The 26,731-nt window shown below is 39.6% G+C and overlaps 2 protein-coding genes across 5 annotated transcripts in view; one reads left to right on the top strand and one right to left on the bottom strand.

The window, feature by feature from the left end:
• Positions 1–641: 641 nt before the first annotated feature.
• LOC116463453 (renal cancer differentiation gene 1 protein) lies at positions 642–5,873 on the bottom strand. 2 transcript variants are annotated; one of them, XM_058434640.1, is made up of 3 exons: positions 5,571–5,873; positions 3,580–3,727; positions 642–971 (listed from the first exon to the last, which is right to left on the bottom strand). In XM_058434640.1, the coding sequence occupies exons 1-3, from the start codon at positions 5,754–5,756 to the stop codon at positions 922–924; spliced, it is 384 nt and encodes a 127-aa protein (XP_058290623.1). In that variant the 5' UTR covers positions 5,757–5,873; the 3' UTR covers positions 642–921. The 2 variants fall into 2 exon arrangements, with proteins under 2 accessions (XP_058290623.1, XP_032002456.1); XM_032146565.2 differs by lacking the exon at positions 642–971 and having other exon boundaries at positions 3,572–3,727.
• A 165-nt stretch (positions 5,874–6,038) lies between these two features.
• Positions 6,039–26,731, top strand: part of LOC116463452 (electron transfer flavoprotein-ubiquinone oxidoreductase, mitochondrial-like) — a 36,997-nt gene continuing 16,304 nt past the window's right edge. Inside the window, exons 1-7 of one of the 3 annotated variants that reach the window (XM_058434638.1) lie at positions 6,039–6,239; positions 6,315–6,445; positions 14,747–14,887; positions 16,461–16,690; positions 18,923–19,004; positions 19,432–19,550; positions 24,647–24,724. In XM_058434638.1, coding sequence (XP_058290621.1) covers positions 6,412–6,445; positions 14,747–14,887; positions 16,461–16,690; positions 18,923–19,004; positions 19,432–19,550; positions 24,647–24,724 — 684 coding nt within the window. In that variant the 5' untranslated portion in view covers positions 6,039–6,239; positions 6,315–6,411. Of the gene's footprint in view, positions 6,446–14,746; positions 14,888–16,460; positions 16,691–18,922; positions 19,005–19,431; positions 19,551–24,646; positions 24,725–26,731 lie in introns of all 3 variants that reach the window. The other 2 variants (XM_058434639.1, XM_032146563.2) reach the window with 2 other exon arrangements.

Here is a 26,731-nt window from a genome sequence, read left to right as displayed (position 1 = left end):
CTTGAGAGGCTGAGGCAGATGGATCACCTGAGGTCAAGGGTTCAAGACCAGCCTGGCCAATATGGTGAAACCCCATCTCTACTAAAAATACAAAAATCAGCCAGATGTGGTGGCGTGCACTTGTAATCCCAGCTAGGGAGGCTGAGGCAGGAGAATCGCTTGAACCGGTAAGTGGAGGTTGCAGTGAGCCAAGATCACACCACTGCACTCCAGCCTGGGCATCAAGAGTGAGAATTTGTCTCAAAAAAAATTTACATCATTCCTTTGGGGTTTTTGCAGGGCTGGTAATGGACTGCTTACCAACTTAAAAAGAAAAAAAATTCTTAAGTCTTTGAGAAAATATTTATGCTTTCAGCTCTTCCCCAACCTCTCCCATAAAGCAAACAGAAATGTAAAAAGGTCACTTTGTAAACTCTTAAAGTGCCCATAGAAAGCTCACTACCTGAAACCAGCAGTTGTCCTAAGCTGACCATAACTCAATAGAATTAGAAATCAGTAACATATTTTTTCTTTTCTTACAGGAAAAGACAAATTGAATTTAGCATGGAGTTAAGCAAATAAATCTGTAGTGGAGGAAATACAATTTCTCCTCAAGCCTCATAAGTTCATAGCTGGGACAGATCCCTATAACAAAAGACAGATTAACAAGAGAAAAACAAGTAATTTTATTAATATATGCAGTGTACATCACACAAGAGAAAACTCAATGAAAAGATAAACACAAGTAGTGGCTTACAACTCTAAATTATATAGCATCTTCCACAAAGAATACATTTCAGAGAAGTGTGACAAGACGAAAGAAAGCAGTCTTAGGCTTCCAGAGGCAGAAACTGCGGGAAGGTAAATATATGGCAAGAAACTAACGGTAAGGTTTTTTTGTAGATTCCTCTGGTGCTGTCTCAGCTGATTAGAGCCATCTTCTCATTTTGGTATCAGGAAAGCATCTTTCTCAAAGAAGTTTGTATGGCTTGCTACAGGTAGAAAAGGACAGTTAAGATAACCATTTCTGCAACTACTGTTTCTCAAGTACCTTTAGCTTGAAATAATCAGTATGCCAAATCAGCGTATTTGGGGGTGGCATGTTTGAATTTCCTTCAGATAAAAAGAACAGAAAGGTCAGAATCTGGCTCTTATATAGTAACTGCATGACAGATGTTGCACTTGAAAAACTGATACTTGGAGGAACAGCTATAAATATGCAAAAATAATTAAAACAAGATTCTAAAATGCCATAAAAGAGAACAAATTTCAGTTGGACTAAACATCTAAATGTTAAAAACAAAAATTTTGTAACTTTTGGAAGGCTGAATAAGACTATTTTTATGACATTTCCTATACAAAAACCAGAAAAAGCAAATCATTATGAAAGATTGGTAAGATTACATTAAAATTTAAAAATTCAAGATTTCATAACCATAATATGAAGACAAATCAGACTAAAAAAGATAATTGAAACATACACAACAGATCATTAGTATTCAAAATATGTAATATCTAAAAACTGACAAGTAAAAAAACAACATAGGAAAATGAGCAAAAATGCCTGTAATCCCAGTGCTTTAGGAGGAGGCGAGATGGGAGGCTCATTTGAGTCCAAGTTTAAGGTTACAGTGAGCTATGATCCTGCCACCACTCCAGCCTGAGCAATAGAGTGAGATCTTGTCTCTTAAAAAATAATAATAATAAAAAAATAAAAGATATGGCCTCAGAAATCACATACTGCATTTGCTCAATATCCTGGTAGTTAGAAAAGTCAGCACTGTAAAATGCAGGAGAAGGCTATACTGGGGCATGAACACCAGGAGGCCAGGGATCACTGGGGCCATCTGGAGGCTGGCTACCATATACATAAAACAGTATTTTGTAGCGGTTTTAAAAAATATATTTGTATTAAAAATATAAAAACACACACTAGAATATATGCCCCCTCTAGAGGTTACCTCTGGGGACTCTGGGGAGGGAGGAACAGGACAGGATCAAAGAGGTAACAAAGCAAACTTCAAATGTATCTAACATTTGCAATTACATATATATGTCTGTCTGAAGAAAATACAGCCAAATGCTAACATTTATTACATCTGCATGGTAGAAATACATGGATTTTCTTGAAATCATTTACCTTTCCTGTATCTTTGAAATACGTCAATAAAAAGTTTTAAGGTAATGAATCCAAATAAATGGAAATAAAATGTGCTTTTAATAAGAATTTATTTTTACACATTTTAAAAACTGCAATTTTCAGGACATATAAGAATATTTTTCTAATACTGAAATAAGCATATCTTTGGTATAGAAATCACACCCTATGTGTGATCTTTAACTAAAAAAACTAATCAAGAACTATGACCTAATATGTTAAACAAGACTATTATTTGCCCATCCATCTGTCCCCTCTCATAGCCCCATTGTGGGGCATTAGAATATAGTTCTGTACCTATCTCCATATCTACAAAGAATTAAGATGTCATATCAAAAATGTCCAGAAGTTATATATGGTAGAGAATTAGGTGGCTTAATCGTTGACACACAATACAAAACACAAAAAGCAACATAAGATACAGGATGCAAAATAGAACAGTGTCACTAAGGTCAAATAATACCAAAAAATCACATCATTTAAATTTGATGCATTGCAAACAAAGTAACTTCTTTAGAATTATTATGTACACAACTTGCAAAGCTCAAAAAGTAACAGCACAGAGCCATAAATCTGATAAGGCACTTTAAAGATAGCTATCAAACATATACAAATATCAAATACAAACACTGTTAAACTGCAAAAGCAGTAACCACAGAAATAAATAGGGAAAAAATATGCATTCTTTCTAGACAGTCTTTCCTTTTCTGAAGTAAAGTCTTTAAAAAAAAATCAAAGAAGTACAAAAAATATTTATCATATATTTTTAAAACCTATCATCAAAGTCCAAATCTCTAAAAAAAGAATGTTTTTCTTCAAGTCAAAAAAGTTCAGATTCATACATTTCCTAGAAAAACAATGACAGTCTTCATGCTAAATATAGGAAGAAAAAAAAGCTTTTAATTATGTTTGTTAACTCTTTTATTCAACAAACATTTAGTGAGTGTTGTGTGACCCTGTTTTAGGTGCTGGGGATATAGAATAAAGACACAATCATTGGCTGTAGACAACTTAGCCTAATGGAGCTGGATCCACCACTGGCAACTTTAAAGTTACCTCCCTTGGTCCTTAAGATGAAACGCAACTTCAAACTCTGCCATGCTTAGCATCTTGTTGCAAAACAAATAATGGTCTACCTAGTTTGCTACTGGTAGCACTGTGGCTCTATTAATATTAACCGTCTATTGATGAAGTTAACTTTCATAAACGATTCTGTGAAAGTTCAGAGGCGTAAAGTATTTAAGGGCAAACAAGTACTGGTCCGCAACAAAAATAGCATCGGTATTCTGCTTTCACAAAAACCAAGAAAAATTTCATTCTGAGTATCTGCAGAACTGCTGGACAGAGGTCATCCTATACGTGTGGTACATGTACAAATATGACATAAGAAGTATGAATTATTGCAGTCATTATTAAACAATGAAGTATGCCAAATTAGTCACCAGGTTTCAAAGAATCATAGCCTTCTTTCAAGAGATCCCGCCACGTTTTAAGGAAACGTGCATTTTCTGTACATTTGAAGGCAAGTTCTTCCACTTGAGCTGATACTGCAGATGTGGCTTCAAGAAGTTTGGTTAATGAAAAGGCTGCCTAAAAAAAAAAAAAGTCAAACATAATTTTATTTTTAAAATTCTCATCTCATTTTATAAGCAGTCTAAAAATAGCTTAAGGCTTTGAATCCAATGCCCATGTTATTTTCTTTAAAAATAATCAATTTTCAAACTAAAGCACTGGCTCTTTCAGGGAACCTAAGAAATTCTTTAATATTGCGTAGACTTTGAAGAAACAGGTCTGCTTGAAAAATATCCATTATGTCTGAGACATGACAAATCAGTATTGTTGTTTTCTTTTTTTTTCTTTCTTTTTTTTTTTTTTTTTTTTTTGAGAAGGAGTTTAGCTCTTGTTTCCCAGGCTGGAGTGCAGTGGAACCATCTCGATTCACTGCAACCTCTGCCTCCGGGGTTCAAGCGATTCTCCTGCCTCAGCCTCCTTAGTAGGTGGATTACAGTCATGCGCTACCACGCACGGCTAATTTTGTATTTTTAGTAGAAACAGGGTTTCTCTATGTGAGTCAGGCTGGTCTCGAACTCCTGACCTCAGGTGATCCACCCGCCTCAGCCTCCCAAAGTGCTAGGATTACAGGCATGAGCCACCGTGCTTGGCCCACTGTTGTTGTTTTCTATGAAAATACACTACAGTCTCAGCTCAACAAGATGACTTGGACCCCTTGACACTAAGTGCCAGAAGTATCTGAGGGATTTCATCATAAATAATTCTTACTGCTATTTGGGTAACATGGACATTGACCTGTGAACAATTTAAACAATGAAAATGCATAGATCAAAGAACAGAAACTCTGAGCTCTGACAAATAACATCAAAAAATCACACACAAATGCAGAAAACACTCAGCTCCTGGTGGAAAATTCACTTTTCAGCCAAACGTTTTCTTCCCCAATGATATAAAATAAAACAGTGTTCCTCAATAACACGTTAGCACTTCATTCTACATATTTACTTGCAATCAGTTTGTTCTGCAAAAATAAAAGCTGGATAAGTACTCTAGTCATCCTTAAAAAAAATACTTGCGGAGCAATGAGATAATCTAGTTCATCCCCTAGTTTCCAATCTGCAGGAAAGGTCAGGCCACAGAACTCTCCCAGAAGGTTACACCCTACATACCTCATTCCACTTGACTCACTCAAGAGAACATAAAATTCCCCTTGCCTGTCTTCTCCCCTCCAGTGGTGTGTGAGTTAGGGTTGGGAGGTAGGGTGCTAGTTTCTGGGGATTCGAGATTTAACAGAAACTATCCTAAGTATGCATTCTAGCAATCATACAAAGGGAGGAGTCCTGAACTAAACCGTCAATGAAGCCAATCCACATGACCTAAGCCCTTCAAGCTGGGTCCAGCGCTAAGCAGGCCTGGGGCAGACAATGGCATTATCAGCTGTCCCTGGGCAGGTGGCCAACTAGAACAGCAGGCTCTAAGTCCCATGGAAAGAAACCACAGCCTGATCCTAAGCACCCACAGCCAGCCAGCAAACCCATGCAGTGAAAACTATTCTCCGATGGGAAAGGAGGACGCAAAGAGAGCCAGCAACAGGCAGCGCAGAGCTGCGTGGCTTCGGGTTACTGAGGATGATTGAAACCAGAAGGCGAGACAAAAAGAAACCAGTGAGGGGTGGGGCGGGTGGAGGGATAACCCCTTAAGACTCCTCACCACTAAATCTAAAGGGGGAACCCTCAGAGAGGGGTGGCACTTTAGCTGCTGGCATCCCCCCCGCTTCCCGCCCGCACGCTCTGGGGCGCAGAAGAGCCGGTCGTCCCGGGTCGTGGGGGTTGGGGGACCGATTCCCTAGCCTCGCGAGCCCCGCCGCCGCCCGTCTTCCCAGAGGCGCCGAGGGGGGACGCGGTCCCGACACCACACTCACGTCTCCGATCTGCAGCTCCACTTCCTCCAGCGGGTCCACCGTTCGGCCGCTGCGCCTGCTCGGAACTGGCCAGCCCAAACTCACTGGGCCGCCCGGGGAAGATGCTGCAGAGGCGTCTGAAGAGGAGGGAGAAGAAGGAGGCGGCGGGGGCGGCGAAGAAACCTGCAACTCCTCAGGGTCGGCCATGGGGAAGGGTTGGGACTGCGGAATCCGAACCGAGAAGCCGAACCGACACCCACTGTCTTTTAACCACTCGCGCCCAAAGCCGAGAGGCCCCGCCTCCTAACGCCACAAATCCCGCCCCGTCTCCTCGTGGGTCTCAGCCCTGGACCACAAAGACATTTCATTTTTCGGGACAGCCAATCATATGAGTCAATTCACCTTAGGCAGCTCACAGCTCCTGCGCGAGCCTCCAGTCGTTCTCGAAGGGCGCTCGTAGAGAAAACTACACCTCCCAGGAAACCGTGTGCGTCGCCCCGCCTTCTACTGCCTTTCACTGCGCGTGCGTTGTGCTGTGGGATTCGCGGACCCCTCTGGCCGCGCTCTGGCTGTTTCACCGCGCCCCGGCTGGGACTTGGAGTCTCTTATCTTTCCCTGGTTTGGTACATGACCCGGAAGCCTCGGCTGGCCGCCGCGTCATCCGTGGCGCCGGCGCAGAGCGAGAAGGAGGTGGGAACGCCGTGAAGCAAGAGCGGTAGGCAGAGCGGGGAGGCGAACTGCAGCAGAGTTCTTGCTTTCCGGCAGGTGATGGCGCCCCTCGCGGCCTAGAGGTCCAGCGCCCGCCGCGAGCAGCGGACAGTCCTCCTGTTGTGTCCGACCGAGAGTCCTGGTGACTTTGAACATGCTGGTGCCGCTAGCCAAGCTGTCCTGCCCGGGTGAGAGGGAACGGGCGGTGGGGATAAGTGGAGGAGTTAGGGCAAAAGGGACAAGGCCGGTCCTGGGGGCTGTAGGCACCTGTCGCCCCTTCTCTCATCAGCTTTCTCAGGCTATCTAGGGCAAAGGTCACGCTCTGTCAGCCTGGTGGGGGACCCTGACTTCCTCCCTCTGGGGTTGCCCCAGTTGGTGGAATTAATATCTAGGCCAAAGGTCAAGGGCGGGGAAAATTTGTCAACATGCCCTCGGCATCACCACCACCTGTCAACACACACACACACACCTCGGTGGACTCCTGAGCTGAGGCTTCCCAAATCCTGGTTCTAATCCTCAAACCTTTGTTGGAAATGGAAAAAAAACCGTATTTGCCCAGTTTTTCTCCCTGGTCCTGACCTGACTTTCGTCTTCGCAGCCATCCTAGTTCAGTCTAAAGAAATTGAAGTCTGATCTGTCACATCATGGTTAACATTCATATGTTGACCAAGTCACTCAAGTGTATCTGGAGCCAGTTTTTCTGCGTTGTCTAAAATTAACTCTTAAGGGCTGGGCGTGGTGGCTGACGCCTGTAATCCCAGCACTCTGGGAGGCCGAGGCGGATGGATCATCTGAGGTCAGGAGTTCGAGACCAGCCTGGCCAACATTGTGAAACCCCATCTCTACTAAAAATACAAAAATTAGCTGGGCGTGGTGGCCCACTCCTGTAATCCCAGCTACTCAGGAGGCTTAGGTAGGAGAATCACTTGAACCCGGAGGTGGAGGTTGCAGTGAGCTGAGATCGCATCACTGTACTCCAGCCTAGGTAAAAGAGCCAGACTCTGTCTCAAAAAAAATAAAATTAAATTAACTCTAAGGGCTTTATCGTGTTATGGGTATTCTTTGAACCACCGTGACAGATGAAGTTGGATGGTCTTTTTAACGTTTTGCTTAAATTTTTGTTGTTGTCGTTAATTCAAACAGAAAAGTTCCCTAAAGGATCTCATATTCTGTCATAACTGGCTTAATTTTTTTCTATCTTTAGCTTACTTAAGTTTTGGTGATAGAATCATTAAGTATAAATATTGCAAATTCAAGGATATTCTTATGAAATTTCATGAAAGTAGAATTTTGTTAAATTTGGCTTCCATATATTAAGAAATTAGAACTTTGTTTAAATTTCATGTCACCCATGCATTTTTTGCTGCACTTAATGTATGGATAAGATGGTGTTTGGAACGTTAAAGTAGTCAGATGCTATCTGCCTTAGAGCCTAATTTAGATGCAATCAGCCTTGGGCCCCGTGCTAACCAAATTCCACTACCATTTCTGTTTTCTTTGGATGGCAGTTCATTGCCATTTTCATAGCCTGCTGGCGTGAAAGATGTAGACACCAATGTGCCATCAGTGTGACTTTGATATGGTGATGCTATGAGTTCAGTGGACTTTGTGACCTCTCTTCTCAACCACGGAGACTGAATATTCAAATGTCTAAAGTGAGATATCAGATGTGTTTTCAGAAAAGGGGTAAAGGTTGTGACTTTTTTTTTCCAATCCTTTGGAGAAATTCAGATTACACAGTTCCAAATATTTTCAAGAAAATCAGTAGCTATACAAGCAGTAGAAATAGTTTGTCATATGTCAGTCTTCAGTTTTTAGAAGTAAATAACTTCTATACACTAAACTACAATGCATTGAAAACTAAATATTTTAAATATTCATTATAGTGTATTTGAACTCTTGAACTGAGTTCTAGAATATCTTTATGTATTTAATATACTTTTTTTTTTTCAAAATTTAGGATAGGTGAATAGTTATCTAAGGCTTAAAAAGTGTTCCCAATATTATAGCTTTTTTGTTTTTTGGGTTTTTTTTGACAGTCTTTCTCTGTCGACCAGGCTGGAGTGCAGTGATGTAATCTCAGCTCACTGCAACCTCTGCCTCCCGGGTTCAAGTGATTCTCGTGCCTGAGCCTCCGTAGTACCTGGGATCACAGGCACCCACCACCATGCCTGGCTAATTTTTGTATTTTTAGTAGAGACGGGGTTTTGCCATGTTGGCCAGGATGGTCTCAAACTCCTGGCCTCAAGTGATCCTCCTACCTCAGCCTCCCAAAATGCTGGGATTATAGGCATGAGCCACCATGCCTGGCCCCAGTGCTATAGTTTTTAGTATGCGTAAGTAAGTTCATTTCTTTGCCACTTTAAAAAAAAAAAATGACCAAACACAGATTTTTATTGCCTAAAAGATTTGCCTTTTCACAGAAAATGACTCTGAAAAGCATTAATCTTTTATAGTACCATGTGTCAAGGACTATCTAATATTTAGTCAACAAATATGTATACCTAACATTAGGTTTTCACATACAACAAGGTCAGTGCTTTTGGAGCATGCTATCTGCTGCAGAATACAGACAACTAAGGACATTTATATTTTTACCCTTTTTTGGTCACATAAATGGTTTAAATTTTTAGTCTAGTGATATTGTAACTTTTTAGATTTTTATCATTCTTAGAAAATAACTTTGAAAAATCCTAGATTCTAAAAAAAAATTACCTGTTTTCTTCATAATATTTTTGTGTGTGGCTATAAATGCTCTTTTTTATAACAGCTTTAATAAACTTTAATAAGATATGTCACACATCATACAATATATACTATTTAAAATGTACAATTCAATGGTTTTTAGTATAGTCAGAGTTGTGAAACCATCACTGCAGTCTATTTTAGAACATTTTCGTCACCCCAAAAAGAAACTATTCACTCCCAAGCCCCTTCCAGCCTTAGACAACAGTTAATCTACTTTCTGTCTCTGTAGACTAGCCTATTCTGAATATTTCCTGTACGTGGAAGCATATACTATGTTGTCTTTTTGTGACTGGCTTCTTTCACATAGCGCATTGTTTTCAAAGTTCTATGTGGTAACATATATCAATATTCAATTTCTTCTTATTGCTAAATATTTCATTATTTGGATATATCACTTCTTACCATTTATTGATCAACATTTAGGTTGTTTCTACTTTTTGGCTGTTATAAATAATTCAGCTGTTGGCCAGGTGTGGTGGCTCACACCTGGAATCCCAGCACTTTGAGAGGCTGAGACAGGCAGATTGCTCGAGCCCAGGATTTCAAGACCAGCTTACACAACCCAGTGAGACTGCTTGTCTACGAAAAAATAGAAACAATTATCCGGGCATGGTGGCATGCACCTGTAGCCCTAGCTACTCAGGAGGCTGAGGTGGGAGGATCACTTAAGCCTGGAAAGTCAAGGCTTCAGTGAGCCATGATCACATCACTGCATTCCACCCTTGGTGACAGAGACAGACCCTGTCTCAAAAAAAAAAAAAAAAAAAAAAAAAGCTAGGAACATTCATGTGCAAGTTTTTGTGTAGAAGTATGTTTTCATTATCTTAGGGATAGACTTAGGAATGGGTCATATGAAAACTCTATGTTTAACCTTTTGAGGAACTGCCAGACTGTTTTTCAAAGAGACTGCATCATTTTTACATTCCCCCAGGAGTGTATGAGGGTTCCAATTTTTCCACATCCTTGCTAACTCTTGTTATTGAAACTGCCCAATGGGTTCTCCTTGCCCACTACCCAGACAGAGCCAATTTATCAAAACAGGAGAATTAGAATAGAGAAAGAGTTTAATTCACACAGAGGCAGCTGTACAGGAGACCATAGTTTTATTATTATTCAAATCAGTCTCCCCAAAAACTTGGAGACTGGGGATTTTAAGGATAATTTGATGAGTAGGGGGGTCAGAAAGTGGGGAGTGCCAATTGGTCAGGTCAGAGGTGAAATCATAGGGAGATGAGTTTGTCCTCTTGCACTGAGTCAGTTCTGGGGTGGGAGCCAAACGACCAGATGAGCCAGGTGCCAGCTGATCCATCAAGTGCAGGATCTGCAAAATACCTCAAGTAGTGATCCTAGATTTTACAATAGTGATGTTATCCCCAGGAGCAATTTGGGAAGGTTCAGAATCTTGCCACCTCCAGCTGCATGACTCTTAAACCATAATTTCTAATCTTGTAGCTAATTTGTTAGTCCTGCAAAGACAGTCTGGTCCCCAGGAAGGAAGGGGGTTTGTTCTGGAAAAGGGCTGTGATTGTCTTTGTTTCAAAAAACTAACTATAAACTCCCAAAGTTAGTTCAGCCTACTCCCAGGAATGAACAAGGACTACTTGGAGGTTAGAAGCAAGATGGAGTCAGTTAGGTCAGATCTCTTTGACTGTAATAATTTTCTCAGTTATAATTTTTGCAAAGGTGCTTTTTTTTTTTTTTTTTTTGAGACAGAGTCTCGCTCTGTCACCCAGGCTGGAGTTCAGTGGCGCAATCTCGGCTCACTGCAAGTTCCGCCTCCCGGGTTCACGCCATTCTCCTGCCTCAGCCTCTCCGAGTAGCTGGGACTACAGGCGCCTGCCACCACGCCCGGCTAATTTTTTATATTTTTTAGTAGAGACGGGGTTTCACCATGGTCTCGATCTCCTGACCTCGTGATTCGCCCGCCTCGGCCTCCCAAAGTGCTGGGATTACAAGCGTGAGCCACCGCGCCCGGCCAAAGGTGCTTTTATTATTGCTTGACTTCTTGACTATAGCCATGCTAGTGGATGTAAAGTAGTATCTCATGTGGCTTTGGTTTGCATTTCCCTGATGGCTAATGCTGCTGAGCATCTTTTCATGTACTTATTGGTCATTTGTATATCATCTTTGAACAAGTGTCTATCCAGATCCTTTGCCCACTTTTTAATTGGGTTATTTGTCTTTTTATTACTAGATATAAGAGTTCTTTATATATTCTAAATATAAGTCCATTATCGGATATATGATTTGAAAATATTTTCTCCCATTCCACGGGCTGTCTTTTCATTTTCTTAATGGTATCCTTTGATGCACAAAAGGTTTTAATTTTGATGAAGTGCAATTTAACTGTATTTTTTGTTGTTGCTTATGTTTTTGGTTGTTCTATCAAAGAAACCATTGCCTAATCCAAGTGTTGATGAAAAAGCCAAACTCCGTAAACTATTTGAAGAGATTAATTCTGAGCCAAATGTGAGGACCATGACCCATGCATGATACAGCCTCAGGAGGTCTTGAGAACATGTACCCAAGGTGGTTGGGTTACAGCTTGATTTTATACATTTTAGGGAGAGAAGTTATAGGCAGAGACATTAATCAATACATATAAGGTTTACATTGGCTTGGCCTGGAAAAGCAGGACATCTCAGAGTTCATGAATTTGTGTTGGGCCACATTTAAAGGCATCCTGGGCAACATGCGGCCCATAGGCTGCAGGTTGGACAAGCTTGCCTTAAAAGGTATCAGACTCTTAGTTAAATCTCTCCTAGATCAGGAAAAGGCCTAGAAAGGAAAGCAAATTCTCCACAGAATGTAAATTTTCCTCACAAGAGACAGCTTTGCAGGGCCAATCCAAAAATTATGTCCATGAAATATATTTTGGGGTACAATACTTTGATTTCCTCTAGGGCCTGTTGTCATGTGATGTTATACCAGAGTCAGGTTGGAGTTGTTATCTTATTGCTACAAAGAGTCTGTTCTGTCAGTCTTAGGATTTCAATATTAATGTTAATGCTGGTCAGTTATGTCTAAACTCCAAAAGGGAGAGGGTATAATGAGGCATGTCTGACCCCCCACTTGCCATCATGGCATGAACTACTTTTTTGGGTTTCTTTGGAATCCCCTTGGCCAAGAAGAGAGTCCATTCAGTTGGTTGGGGGCCTTAGAATTTTATTTTTGGTTTACACAAGGTCACAAATATTTACACTCATGTCTTCAAAGAGTTTTATGGTTTTAGCTCTTATATTTGGGTTTGATCTTTCTTGAGTTAACTTTTTTATCACCATAATCTTTTTTTAAACTTTTTATCTTGAAGTAGTTTTAGATTTACAGATGAGTTGCAAAGATAGTACTGAGAGTTCTCATATGCCGTTCGCTGAGCTTCATGTCTTATGTAACCATAGTGTAATTATCAAAACTAAGAAATTAACATTGATGAAATAAAGTTAATTAAACTACAGATTTTATTCAGATCTTCTTTTTCTGTTCCAGGATCCGGTCCAGGGCACAAGGTTGCCGTTAGTTGGCAGGTCTCCATAGTCTACTTCAATTTGACAGTTCCTCTGTCTTTTCTTGTGTCCCAAGACCTTTACACTTTTGATATGTACTGGTCGAGCATTTTGTAGAATGTCCCTCAATCTGAGTTTGTTCTTATCATTTCTCATGATTAGACTGAGGTTAAAGATTTTTGGGGATAAATACCATAGAGGTAAAGAACGCTTTTCACCACATCGTATCAGGGATACATGGTATCAATATGTCTTATTGCTGGTAACATTAAACTTGATCACTTGCTTAAAGTGTTATCTGCCATATTTCTCTACTGTAAACTTAACATTTTTCACTTTCCATTCTCTATTTGTTAGAAGCTACTCAGTAAGTTCATCCCACTTCACTCAAAGGGAGGAGAGAATTGAAGAATTTATGGATATATCACCATCTTTTTTTTTTTTTTTTTTTTTTTTTTTTTTTTGAGACAAGGTGCTTGTTGCCCAGGTTGGAGTACAGTGACGTGGTCCTAGCTCACTGTAGCCTCGAATTACTGGGCTCTAGTGATCATCGTACCTCAGCCTCCTGAGTAGGTGGGACTGCAGGTGCATACCACCACACCTAGCTAATTTTTTTACTTTTTATTTTTTATTTCTGTAGAGAAGAGGTCTTGCTATATTGCCTAGGCTGATCTTGAACTCCTGGCCTCATGCAGTCCTCCCACCTTAGCTGAGATTTACGGTCATGAACCACTGTGCCCAGCCCACCATAGTCTTTTATACTTTGAACTTTCCCTAATAAAATCTTCGATCAAATATAATTCATTTTGACCTAGGGAGCAGAGTATACTTTTTTTCTGAATGGCTTTCTTGCTATCTCTGCACCATTTAATGAGTAACCATTTCTTCTCCCTAATTTGAAATGGTTTCTTTATTATATACCATATACCTATGTGTATTCTATTTCTGAACTCTTTATTCTTTTTTTAATTATTCTATCCCTTCTCCTATAACAGACTTCTAATGAATATAGCTCCAAATATAAGTTTTTATATCCGTCAAGAGTGGTTTCATGGGAGGATTCTTTGTCTTTTTTCAATGATAGGGACGATTATCAAGATGAACAGGGGCTGAGAAGGGAGTCAAAACTGAAGATCAGAAGGGATGGTATCAGATGGAGGAATGTCTCTAGACAACGGGAGAGATAAGCCTTGTCATCCAGCTAGAAAGATTTACCCCAGTGGAGAAGAATATGGTCTATTTCACTATATTCATTGAGTACAATCAATGGGAGAAAAGACATCTCTTCTGCTATAAACTGAGATAATGAACAAAGTGTGGGCACAAATACAGATTATATTAGAAGTTACTGCCAAGGAGTTGAGAAAATTCCCATCTTATTGCTTCTGTCTTTACGAGGTTTGATGCTAGGGTACCTGCCCTGGATAAGGGAAAGAAGAGGTGGAGTTGAAGGTTTGAGGACAACAGAGAAGGTTCACTGAACATTTTTGCAGATAAATTTTTGCACATTTCTGTTCATTTCCATAAAATACTTTTTGTTGACTCAAAAATGTATACATTTTTAAGGATATCAGAAGATACTGTGGCCAGGCGCAGTGGCTCACGCCTATGATCCCAGCAATTTTAGAGGCTGAGGCAGGCAGATCACTTGAGGCCAGGAGTTTGAGACCTGCCTGGCCAACATGGCAAAACCCCATCTATACTAAAAAAAAAAAAAACAAAAATTAGCTGGGTGTGGTGGTGCACACCCATAGTCCCAGATAGTCTGGAGGCTGAGGCGTGAGAATCGCTTGAAACCAGGAGGCAGAGGTTGTGGTGAGCCAAGATTGCACCACTGCACTGCAGCCTGGGTGACAGAGTGAGACTCTGTCTCAAAAAAAAGAAGAAGAAAAAGAAGAAGATACTGCCTTAAGAACCTGACCATAAAACCAAGTTTGTGCTTAAAGCCATTGAGCTAACACAGTTATTATACTCCATATTACTCACAAAGTGTTCAGCTTTCATGACTAATCCATAGTTAAGCCTGACATGAGCTAAATTGAATAAATTTGCTTATTAGTTTTAAAATATTTAAGACTTGAAAACATTGCTTTATGAGAAAAAGCTATTCAAATTGTTCACCTAGGAAAAATTATAGTCTATTTCACTGTACTCATTGAGTATAGTCATTCATTTATATTTTTTCAGTCTACTGAAGAAAACTAAAGGAAGATAATAATTTTCATAATTTTTGTGCAGCATATCAGTGCTTTCATGCCTTAAAAATTAAGAAAAATTATCTACCTCTATGTGCTACAAGATGGTCTTCAACTTCTACTGTGCCTCGAATTACTACCCATTATACTATTTATCCCCGGGATAAGGACAAGAGATGGGAAGGTAAGTAATAATTTGTGTACAGTTCCTGAGACTTTTCTGGATACTTTGTTTCATTTTGTGGAGGAGAGTATTATATTTTTCATAACTTAAAAACATCTGATAATATTTTATGGCTTTACCAAGTCACATGCTGCATAATGACCCTTCAGTCAACAACATGACAACATTTATGATGGTAATCCCTTAACATTATAATGGAGCTGAAAAATTCCTATCACCTAGTGACATCTTTTAGAACATAGCTTCGAGACCATCGTAGCTCAACACATTACTCAATTATTTGTGGTGACTCTGGTGTAAACAAACATACTCTACTGCCAGTTCTTTAAAAGTCTACCATATACAATTATGTACAGTACATAATACTTGATAATAAACGACTGTTACTGGTTTATGTTTTACTGTATTATACTTTTATCATTATTTTAGAATGTACTTTTAATTTTTTTAAAAAGTTAACTGTAAAACAGACACAGGCAGGTCCTTCAGGAGGTATTCTGGAAGAAGCTACCATTTGCATAGGAGATGACAGCTCCATGCGTGTTGTTGTCTTTGATGACCTTGCAGTGGAAGAAGATGTGGAGGTGGAAGATATTGATGATCCTGACCCTGTGTAGGCCTAACTAATGTGTGTGTTTGTGTCTTAATTTTTAATAAAAGAGTTTAAAAGGTAAAAGGAAAAAAATTTTTAAATAGAAAAAAACTTACAGAAAAATGATATAAAAACCATTTTTTGTACAGCTGTACAATGTGTTTGTGTTTTAGCTAAGTGTTACTACAAGAGAGTCAAAAAGTTTAAAACATTTAAAAGCTTATAAAATAAAAACATTAAGCTAAGTTTAATTTACTGATGAAAAAATTTTTTTATAAATTCAGTGTAACCTAAGTGTATAGTGTTTATGAAGTCTATAGTAGTATAATGTCCTTGTCCTTCATATTCTCACGGCTCAGTCACTCACCAAGAACAGCTTCCAGTCCTGTAAGTTCTATTCATAGTAAGTACCCTGTACAGATATACCATTTTTAAATATTTTATACTGTATTTTTGCTGTACTTTTTCTGTGTTTAGATGTGTTTAGTTACATACATACTATTATGTTACAGTTGCCTACAGTATTCAGTATAGTCACATGCTATATAACTTTGTAGCCTAGGAGCAATAGTCTATACCGTGTTGCCTAGGTGTATCATAGTACAATCTAATTTGCGTAAGTATGCTCTATGATGTTTGCAAAAGGGCAAAATTGCCCAATGATGCATTTCTCAGAAAGCATTTCTGTCATTAAGCGACTTGTGACCATATTTTACACAAGTAAATATTTGCTAAATGTATAATAATAAATCTCAAAGCCAAGAATTAGTTTATGGAAACTGAAATAAAGTATGTACTGGAACAGAACCTAAGAATATAATCATACTAATACAGTAATATGCTTAATATAATTATTGTGCAAAACACAGAGAGAATTTCCATAAATAATGCTCTAAAGCACAGTGGATATTTTTTAACTGTCATGTGATTTATCATGTGATTATTGGGTCACATTAATCCTAGAATTTTTATTTCTCCCAGGAGTGAACATGGAAAGGTTTGCAGAAGAAGCAGATGTTGTAATAGTTGGTGCAGGCCCTGCAGGGCTCTCTGCAGCTGTTCGTCTAAAACAGTTGGCCGCGGCACATGAAAAGGACATCCGCGTGTGTCTAGTGGAGAAAGCTGCCCAGATAGGAGCTCATACTCTCTCAGGGGCTTGCCTTGATCCAGGTGCTTTTAAAGAACTCTTCCCAGACTGGAAAGAGAAGGGGGTATGACAAATTGTTTTTTATACAAAGTCTAATCTTTTGTAATTGTATTTCAGTAATTGTTCCCAAATTACTGGAATATAGGAAACCCTCTTCATGTAACTCTGTCTTTTTTTTTTTTTCCTTTTTTGAGACGGAGTTTCACTCTTGTTGCCCAGGCTGGAGTGCAATGGCACGATCTCGGCTCACTGCAACCTCCACCTACAAGGTTCAAGTGATTCTTCTGCCTCAGTCTCCCTAGTAGCTGGGATTACAGGCACCTGCCACCACGCCCAGCTAATTTTTGGTATTTTTAGCAGAGACAGGGTTTCACTGTATTGGCCAGGCTGGTCTTGAACTCCTGACCTCAGGCGATCCACCTGCCTTGGCTTCCCAAAGCGCTGGGATTACAGGCATGAGCCACCACGCCCAGCCCATTTAACTCTAAGGGAATAATTATATACTTTTTAAATTAAAAAAAAATTTATATCAGAATTGTAATTTATGATATTAACAAATATTTTTGTGTAATGCTTTCTACATGTATTTATGTAATGGATATATGAGAAGATAACTTGAGAAGACCTTTGAATATTTCTTGGGAGGCATTTTGTATTTTGAGGGTATTTTTAAACTTGTTCTTTAAGTCTTTGTATGATTGTTCTTAATAAAGTAATAATTTTGGGGACAATGCAATATCTAAAGCCCAAGAGGATAACCTGATTTTCTGAAGAAACATATTAATATGGCTTCCCATAACCTAAGCAGAAAAACCACAGGTGTGATATAGCCCAAGAGGACCAAGTCCAAGTTTTATTTTCTTAAATAAAATTTGTATGAATTTGGCTAAAATCTTAGACTATTAATTTTTTCTTCTCTAAGATGGGTTATATTATACCTGTCCTACCTCCTAGATTAGATTATTCAGTGGTTGTGAATATACTTGCAAAGATCAAAAATTATATAAATATCATCTGTATTCTTTCCATATGGAATAAATTGAATTCCAAAAATTTCATCTGTGCTCTCCTTTCTGAAATATCAAGCTCCCTTAAACTAGAAATACTTTAATTGGGCCCAGTTGAATTTATCCTTTTGATATTATATCAGAAATGGATATTATTGAATTAACATTGACATAATATCAATTCTAATAGAAAATGTTTTTCATGTTGAAGCCCTTTATTGCTTTGGCACCTTTTTTTTGAGACGGGGTCTCACTCTGTCACCCAGGCTGGAGTACAGTGGCACAATCATAGCTCTCTGTAGCCTCAACCTCCGAGGCTCAAGTAGTCCTCCCACCTCACCCAATCTCAGTAGCTGGGATTACAGGTGTGCGCCACCACACCCAGCTAATTTTTGTATTTTTTTAGTACAGACGGGATTTTTGCCATGTGGGCTCAAATCCACTGGCTTCGTCCTCCCAAAATGCTGGGACTACAGGCCTGTGAGCCACCACACAGCCTTTGGTGCCTTTTAGTGTGTATACCCAGCAGGTACAGTGTCAAAACATGTTAATTTTCTTTATCCAAAAGGAAAATAAAACTTCTCTTACCTTTCACCAACCAGGAAGTTTCAACTTAGAGCCAAGCACCTTGGCTAACCTCTCTACAGAGACAAAAAGACATGATGGTCACATTTCAAAGATGTTTCCAAGACTCCCAAGAAATATATTCCTGGGATGCAAAATTGGCAAGAGGTTTGTTTAGATTTTTAAAAGATTCCCAGCTGGCTGGGCGTGGTGGCTCATGCCTGTAATCCCAACAGTTTGGGAGGCCAAGGGGGGGGTGGATGACTTGAGGTCAGGAGTTCGAGACCAGCCTGGCCAACATGGTGAAACCCCGTCTCTACTAAAAATACCTGGCCAAAGTGATGAAACCCCCTCTCTACTAAAAATACAAAAATTAGCCCAGCATAGTGGCAGGTGCCTGTAAGCCCAGCTACTTGGGAGGCTGAGGCAGGAGAAACACTTGAACCCAGGAGGCAGAGGCTGCAGTGAGCCAAGATTGCACCACTGCACTCCAGTCTGGGTGACAGAGACACTGTCTCAAAAAAAAAAATAAATAAATAAAGATTCCCATACATTTCAGACAGAGAAAGGATTTATAGTGACAAGTTTTATAAAGGAAATGCCAAAAAAAAATTACGGGGGAGTTCTTTTTTTGTCATCAGAGTACATTTTACAGTTTTTTTGTATTTATATTTACACTTGCAAATATAAACTAAAAACATTTCTTTTTCTTCTTTTATTTCTAGGCTCCACTTAACACTCCTGTAACAGAAGACAGATTTGGAATTTTAACAGAGAAATACAGAATTCCTGTGCCAATTCTTCCAGGTAAGGTATAGTGAATATTCATAGAACTATGGAATTCCACAGCTGGAAGGAACTACATTTCATCTGGCGAAATTTCCTCATTTTGCAGATGAGAACTGAGGCCCAGATATTTGAAGGACTTATCCAAAGCTATACAGCTAGCTGGTGGGAAAGCAGGACTAGAACTCAGTTCTTTTGTCTTCCAGTCTAGAAGAATTGAGACAGCCTTGTAAGCCAAGCAGGAATTTCTAACTTAGTGCTTTAATGTTGTTTGTAATGTAATAAATTAGAACTCTAGACCAAAATTGTAGAAAATAAGTTAAAAGTGTGACCATCAATATAGCACTTACGTAGAAATACATATTGATTCGAAATTTTAAAGTATTTATGTTTTTGTAATGTCTTATCAATAAAAAGTCAGATTTATAAATTAAGCATATATTTATAGGGCTTCCAATGAATAATCATGGCAATTACATTGTACGCTTGGGACATTTAGTGAGCTGGATGGGCGAACAAGCAGAAGCCCTTGGTGTTGAAGTATACCCTGGTTATGCAGCTGCTGAGGTTTGTATAGTTTTGTTTTGTTTTTAATATTCGTAGGAACTCTCTTTTTTTAATAAGTGGTGAATTTTATAAAGTTGAAGAAATAAATATTTTTTAAAAGCCATGGGATTTTAGAATTATAAGATTAGAAGGAATCTTTAAAGTATCTAATCCAAAGAGTACTTGAATTCCTGATGTTGTACCCCCATCAAGTGATTGTCCAACTTATGATTGTTCACCATAAGGGATGAAAAATTGTGGATTGTTGGTAACCTCTTCCTTATTTTGAACAGAACTTACCTACAGTTTTATACTATCCAGAACAAATCTATGCCCTCTTCCAAGGACAACTTTCTAATTATAATTATTCCCTGCTCCCTCTTCCTCCCTATCTTTACTGTGGAATTTTTTTCTTTCCCAGTGTAGGGGTGGTATAGGAGTTAAGGGAAAGGTTTGTCTCTGCCCTCTGAAGGTTCACCAGAAATGAACTGACAATAGACAGAGTAATAGGAGAAGAAGCATACAGATTTATTTAATATGCGTAAGCACAAGAGAATGATGACCCAATAACCCAGTGAGGTCCAAATGCTTATCTACCCTTCATCAGAAGGGAAGGGGAAATTGGGTGTTTAGCAATCTTGAGAGGAAGTGAATGATTTTTAGGGAGAATGAATGCACCCAAGACACAGAAATTAACTTGTAAATGATTCTCTTTGGAATTTGAATAAGCCTGAGAGGCAGGCATGATCTTATGAAAAAGTGTTTGTTTAGGTGTAGCTGCTTATTTCTGTTTTCTTTTCTGAAATACATATTAATAATAAGATTTCAGGAATGCGATAGAAGACCATTGTGTTCTCTTTGGCAGGTCCAGTCTTAAGGTAGAGAATGAAATTATCAGAGAAAAGCCGCATCCAGTGCTTTAGAAGAGATAGGATTGAAAGACAGGAGGAGGGGAAGGTCAGAGAGACCTTGAAGCTGCTGCTTTGGTTTAGCATGCCAGAGTGCCACATTTGAGCCTATCATTTTCTGAGCCCCAGTAGCAGAAAGGTGTGATACCCTTCCTTACCCATCACAAGGGTCACAGCTGACACTCCTGTAACAAAAGACAGGGTAACAAGAATAACATAACACATTTATTTAACAAAGTTTTACATGATATGAAATCCTTCAGAAATAAAGGCCCCAAAGACCCAGGGGAAACCATTTTTATGCTTAGGTACAATAAGAATGGACAGCCATGTTGAAATGTGATTAGACAGAAGGGTATGATCTAATGGTAGTAGACTGAGAGAGGAAGCCAAGCAAGGCCTGTCTGTTCACATTCTCTTTGGCCTTTTTGTGTAGCATTTCTTCCTCTGAGGTATGGCTGGAGCAGAACTCCTCTGGAATGAGAGTTTTCAAGGGGAAAGGGAGAAGTAAGAAAATAACCTTTCTAGGTTTTATGGCCTGTATTAAGGGAGAGGAGTTCTGGTTTCTATGACTGTCTTTGAGGAAGAGGAATCCTGGTTTCTGTGACTTGCTTTAGGAGAGAAAGAGGGATGGGAGAAGGTTAGAAAGACCTTGTTTCTGAGGCCTTCCAGTCTTTCTTCAGTTCTAGGTACTCAGCATAGGGGCTGAGTGCCAAGGGAAGACTTCCCCTCACCCTCTGAAGGTTCATAGAAAACTCACAAGAGGCAGGTTAGTAGGAGGAAAGGCATACAGGTTTATCAGCGTGCATGAAGGGAATATTACAGAGTGATTACCCTACCACACAATGGGGTACAGTTATATGCCTTTCTTGGTAGGGAAAATGGAGATGGGGAAGTATGGATGACTTTAGGGGGATAGTAAGTGATTTTTAGGGGAATTCAATGGGCTTGAAGAACATACAGTGACCTGGGACAAAGTCTCTTGAGCCTGCAGAGAAGACAGTGGTTTCTGACAGAAGGCTGTCCAAGTTTATAGACAGACTTCAGTCATTCTTCCTGCAATATGAGTTCCGTTCATGAAAACTCAGGAAAGGGACCAGAAGTAATTGTTTGCTTCTTTGGTAGGCCCATATTTTAGGAAGATAAGGGAACTTCAGAGAACAACTTCATCCTGTGCTTTGGGAGAGACAGACGATTAAGAGACAGGGACAGTTGGCCTGGGAAGGTCAGAGAGACATTGAAGCTTCTTCAGTTCAGCATGTCAAAGCACCATATTTTGGGATATCGGTTTCTGAGCCTCAACATCAGCATGCCAGGAACATACTTTTTAGGGTATTATCTTCTGAGCCCCAGCACTAGCTTAAATATTCTCAGTTCTTTCAGCCATGATGGTACATAATTTGAGTTTTGAGTTCTTTCAGTATTCTTGCTGCCAACTTCTGAATGGATCCTCTTTTTATCCCCTTTACAAAGCGGCACCCAGAATGAATAAACCACTTCATGTCTAGTGTAGAACTGTTATCTTCGCCATTCTAGAAACTGGTCTTCCATTAATTCCCTCAAAGCAATTACTTTTTTGGCAACCACATCACACTATTGATTCTTATTATGCATTACTGGGGAAATTATTAAAAATAAAATCTTGGCCGGGTACGGTGGCTCACACCTGTAATCCCAGCACTTTGGGAGGCCAAGGCGGGCAGGTCATGAGGTCAGGAGATCAAGACCATCCTGGCTAACATGGTGAAACCCCGTCTCTACTAAACATACAAAATATAAGCCAGGCATGGCGGCACATGCCTGTAATCCTAGCTACTTGGGAGGCTGAGGCAGGAGAGTCGCTTGAACCCAGAAGGCAGAGGTTGCAGTGGGCCGAGATCATGCCACTGCACTCCAGCCTGGGCGAAAGAGCGAGATTCCATCTCAAAAAATAAAAAATAAAATCGCCTGAGGACCCAGAAAAATTCTCCTCATAAATTATAAAAAAGAATGAAACAGGCCAGGCGCAGTGGCTCATGCCTGTTATCCCAGCACTTTGGGAGGCTGAGGTGGGCAGATCACGAGGTCAAGAGATCGAGACCCTCCTGGCCAACATGGTGAAACACCATCTCTACTAAAAATACAAAAATCAGCTGGGCGTGGTGGCAGGTGCCTGTAGTCCCATCTACTCAGGAGGCTGAGGCAGGAGAATCACTTGAACCCGGGAGGCAGAGGTTGCAGTGAGCTGAGATGGTGCAACTGCAATCTAGCCTGGCAACAGAGACTCTGTCTCAAAAAAAAAAAAAAAAGACTGGGCACAGTGGCTCACGCCTGTAATCCCAGCACTTTGGAAGGCTGAGGCAGGCAAATCACGAGGTCAGATCAAGACCACCGGGAAACTCTGTCTCTACTAAAAAAAGATTAGCTGGGCGCAGTGGTGGGCGCCTGTAGTCCCAGCTACTTGGGAGGCTGAGGCAGAATAATGTCGTGAACCCGGGAGGTGGAGCTTGTAGTAAGCCGAGATCGCGCCACTGCACTCCAGCCTGGGTGACAGAGCAAGACTCCATCTCAAAAAAAAAAAAAAAAAAGAATGAAACAGTTTTATTCTTGAATTAGCCTTAAACTAAGACTATGATGCATATCACAGGCCAAGACATAAATCTCACCCTTTTAAATAGCCAGGCAGATACAATCCATTCATTACATACATGTTAACTGTTTTTACAGATACAATCTATCCATTACATACATGTTAACTGTTTTTACTCTAAGGAAAAATTAAATGTTTTTTTGTTGTTGGGTTTTTGTTTGTTTGTTTTGTTTTTTGACCAGCAGGAAGTTACAACTTAGAGCCAAACACCTACCCAAATTCCCACAGACACAGGAAGACAAGAGGCATCCTTCTTGATGTTCCATTTCAAAGCGATGGCTCCAAAGCCCTAAAAAAGACATTCCTGGAATGCAGTTTAAAAAGACTGCCATGTATCTCAGAGAGACAAATAAAGGATTTGCAGTTGGAAGTTTGCTAAAGGAAATGCTGAAAGAAAAGTTATTGGCAAGAAAAATTCAGTTTTTTTCTATTTGTTTTTACCCTTACAGTTTGTAAGTCAAATAAAACACATAGGTCCCTGTATTATACTGCTATAAATTTCTGTTTTCCTAACCCATATACATGCATTTGGGTTTTTGGACCCAAGTGTGGGATTTTGCATTTCTCCTTGTTAAACATTGTTGACTGGAATCAGTGTCAAAGTCACAGGTAGGTGGTTTGTAGAATCCATGATTTTCACTTTTGGAATACATACATGAACACTTATAGTCACTTGTGTCACTCTTCTTTTTCTCAGATCCTTAATGATTATCATCAACAGATTATTGATCTCTTTGCCAGGGTTTTTTGAGGGTACTCTGAGCCAAACTTCAGTTTAGTCTGTAGCCATATTCTGCTGTTGATTTGTTCGTTTTCAGGATATCAAATAAAACCTTTATATTTATATATATATATATTTTTTTTTTCTTTTTTTGCAGGGATTGGGTTCATATCCATTGCTGCTAATCTTTTCTTGTACTTCTCCATGCCCATGCTTTCTTATAATCTGCTGTGTAATTGCATTGTACATCTTGTACTTTACTATCCAACGAGCATTTTCCTCCACAGAGAAAACAGAAACCAAGGGTTACAGACTATTACTATTTCTCCTCATCAGAATTACACTTTTGACCTATTTTCCCCCTTTTTCTTGCTCCAGAAATAAACTTTTATCATCCTTGGTCTGTCTTCAGCTTCTTCCTGTTTTGTTTTATTTTTTGTTTATTGAAGTCTTCATTCATTTGAGACGTAAGCTTTTCTGACAGTTTCTTTCTCTCCACCTTCATGTTCTTCATGTGTTACAGGCCTCCATTTCAGATTCTTTACACATGATTTGACATCTGAAGGGCACTTCTTGTTTAATCTTACTGGTTTCCCTAGTAATCTCTCTAGTAGTCTCCACCTTTTCTTTCTCATCAAGGTTGTGGCATTGTTTTCATTTCCCATTGTGCGAGCTCTGTTCTTTAATACTCTAGAGGGAGTACCTTAATACATGTCTCTTTATTACCTGAACATTTTAAACTGTATTTCTATCATCTAGAGAAGATGTTCACCTTCTAAGAAACCTAAGGCTGTTTACTGTTTTTTCAAGATTATTATGAATTCCAAGGTATTAATAAATTTGTTTTTATCGTTTTTAGGTCCTTTTTCATGATGATGGTAGTGTAAAAGGAATTGCCACTAACGATGTAGGGATACAAAAGGACGGTGCACCAAAGGTAAACCTTTTTAATAGTTACGTGCTTAAGAAAGCGACAAACAACAGAAAGAACTGTGTGGGCATCAAAGTGAAACCCCATCTCTCCAAAAAAAGAAAACAAAATTAGCTGGGCTTCGTGGTATACACCTGTAGTCCTAGCTACTTTGGAGGCTGAAACAGGAGGATCACTTGAGCCCAGCAGTTCGAGGCTGCAGTGAGTCATAATCATGCCACTTCATTTCAGCTTGGGTGAGTGACAGAGCAAAACCCTGTCTTAAAAAAAAAGAAGAAGAAGAAGAAAGAACCAACTTAGACTCAATAAAGTCTTGCTACAAACTATACATTAATTATATAGGTGTTGGGAGGCCAAGGCAGGTGAATCACTTGAACCCAGGAGTTTGAGAACTTCCTGAGCAACATGGTGAGTCCCTGTCTCTACCAAAAATACAAAATTAGCCAGTCTTACAACCTGGTCTCAAAATAAATAAATAAATAAATAAAAATTTTAAGAATGTCAAAAAATGTGGGTGTTAGAATACAGTAATTAATATGGAATTTTTCTCTCATTAAAAAGTATAGAAGCAACTTTGAGCTAACAATGATTTAGGCAAGTAGTTATAATATGTTTAAAAATTTTTTTAAAGATAATGACATACAAATATACAAACATAAGTCAAACACATGTCAAAGATTTTATTTCATTTAGTTAAGGAGAGAATCAGTATGATGTTACAACCAGTGCAAGGAGAATTCAAACATATACATATTTATAGGCCATCAATCCACTGCATTAACCAAATACATCAAATGAAAATAGTTTCCACAGTTTTTATTTCTCCACAATTTTCATTTCTTTGGACAAGAATCATTTTGCATTACTATCAGTAGGTAAATAGTGATATACTTTGACATGTTTGTTTGTTTGTTTGTTTGTTTGTTTGTTTGTTTGTCTTGAGACGGAGTCTCATTCTGTTGCCCAGCCTGGAGTGCAGTGGCACGATCTTGGCTCACTGCAACCTCTGCCTTCCAGGTTCAAGTAGTTCTCCCGCCTCAGCCTCCTGAGTAGCTGGGAATACAGGCACACGCCACCATGCCTGGCTACTTTTTGTGTTTTTAGTAGAGACGGGGTTTTGCCATGTTGGCCAGGCTGGTCTTGAACTCCTGACCTAGTAATCCACCCACCTCGGCCTCCCAAAGTGCTGGGATTACAGGCATGAGCCACCACGCCCGGCCTTTATCACAATATTCTTAAGCACATTGACATGATTTAACATCTTTTGGTAGATATAAAACTGATTCTCCACCTCCCATTTCAAAATATAAACCTGGATAATTTTCAGGTTTTCACATCTTGTATTTTTGAATCTGAAAGCAAAACCATTAGAACATAGAATTCTCACTCTTTGGAAAAGATAAGGAAAAAAATAGCTTGCTGTCCTATAATATGAACAAAACACAAATTAACATCTCAATCAACTAACCTGTCTATTCAGGTTTATTTATTTTCTGATTTCCCAACTAGATTATAAGGTCCCTAAGGATGGAGATCCTGGAGTTATTCCAATGCCTGGCATAATGCCAGGTACATATTAGGTCTTAGTAAATATTTGTCAACTGATAGTTTATCCTCCTCTCTGCCACTCTTGGAATAGAATTAGGAATCTACAGTCTCTTACAGCAGACTTTCTCCTTCTCATATTTCCTGCTTTAAAAGCAAATAGCGGCCCGTCGCAGTGGCTCACGCCTGTAATCCCAGCACTTTGGGAGGCTGAGGCAGGCAGATCACGAGGTCAGGAGATAGAGACCATCCTGGCTAACACGGTGAAACCCCGTCCCTACTAAAAAAAAAAAAATACAAAAAAATTAGCTGGGCATAGTGGCACACGCCTGTAATCCCAGCTATTCGGGAGGCTGAGGCAGGAGAATGGCGTGAACCCAGGAGGCGGAGCTTGCAGTGAGCCGAGATCACTCCACTGCACTCCAGCCTGGGCTACAGAGCGAGACTCCCTCTCAAAAAAAAAAAAAA

The sequence above is a fragment of the Hylobates moloch genome, unplaced genomic scaffold (assembly GCF_009828535.3).
Source record: "Hylobates moloch isolate HMO894 unplaced genomic scaffold, HMol_V3 SCAFFOLD_37, whole genome shotgun sequence".
NCBI classification, from domain to species: Eukaryota; Metazoa; Chordata; class Mammalia; order Primates; family Hylobatidae; genus Hylobates; species Hylobates moloch.
This window is presented reverse-complemented; position numbering and strand designations above follow the sequence as displayed.

Excerpts from the sequence above, each read along its gene's own strand:
- LOC116463453 (XM_058434640.1), bottom strand. The coding sequence starts at position 5,756 with ATGGCCGACCCTGAGGAGTTGCAGGTTTCTTCGCCGCCCCCGCCGCCT. Across the intron at positions 3,728-5,570 it reads TGGAGCTGCAGATCGGAGAC|GCAGCCTTTTCATTAACCAA; the intron begins GTGAGTGTGGTG and ends TTTTTTTTTTAG. Across the intron at positions 972-3,579 it reads CTATGATTCTTTGAAACCTG|CAAGCCATACAAACTTCTTT; the intron begins GTGACTAATTTG and ends TTCTACCTGTAG.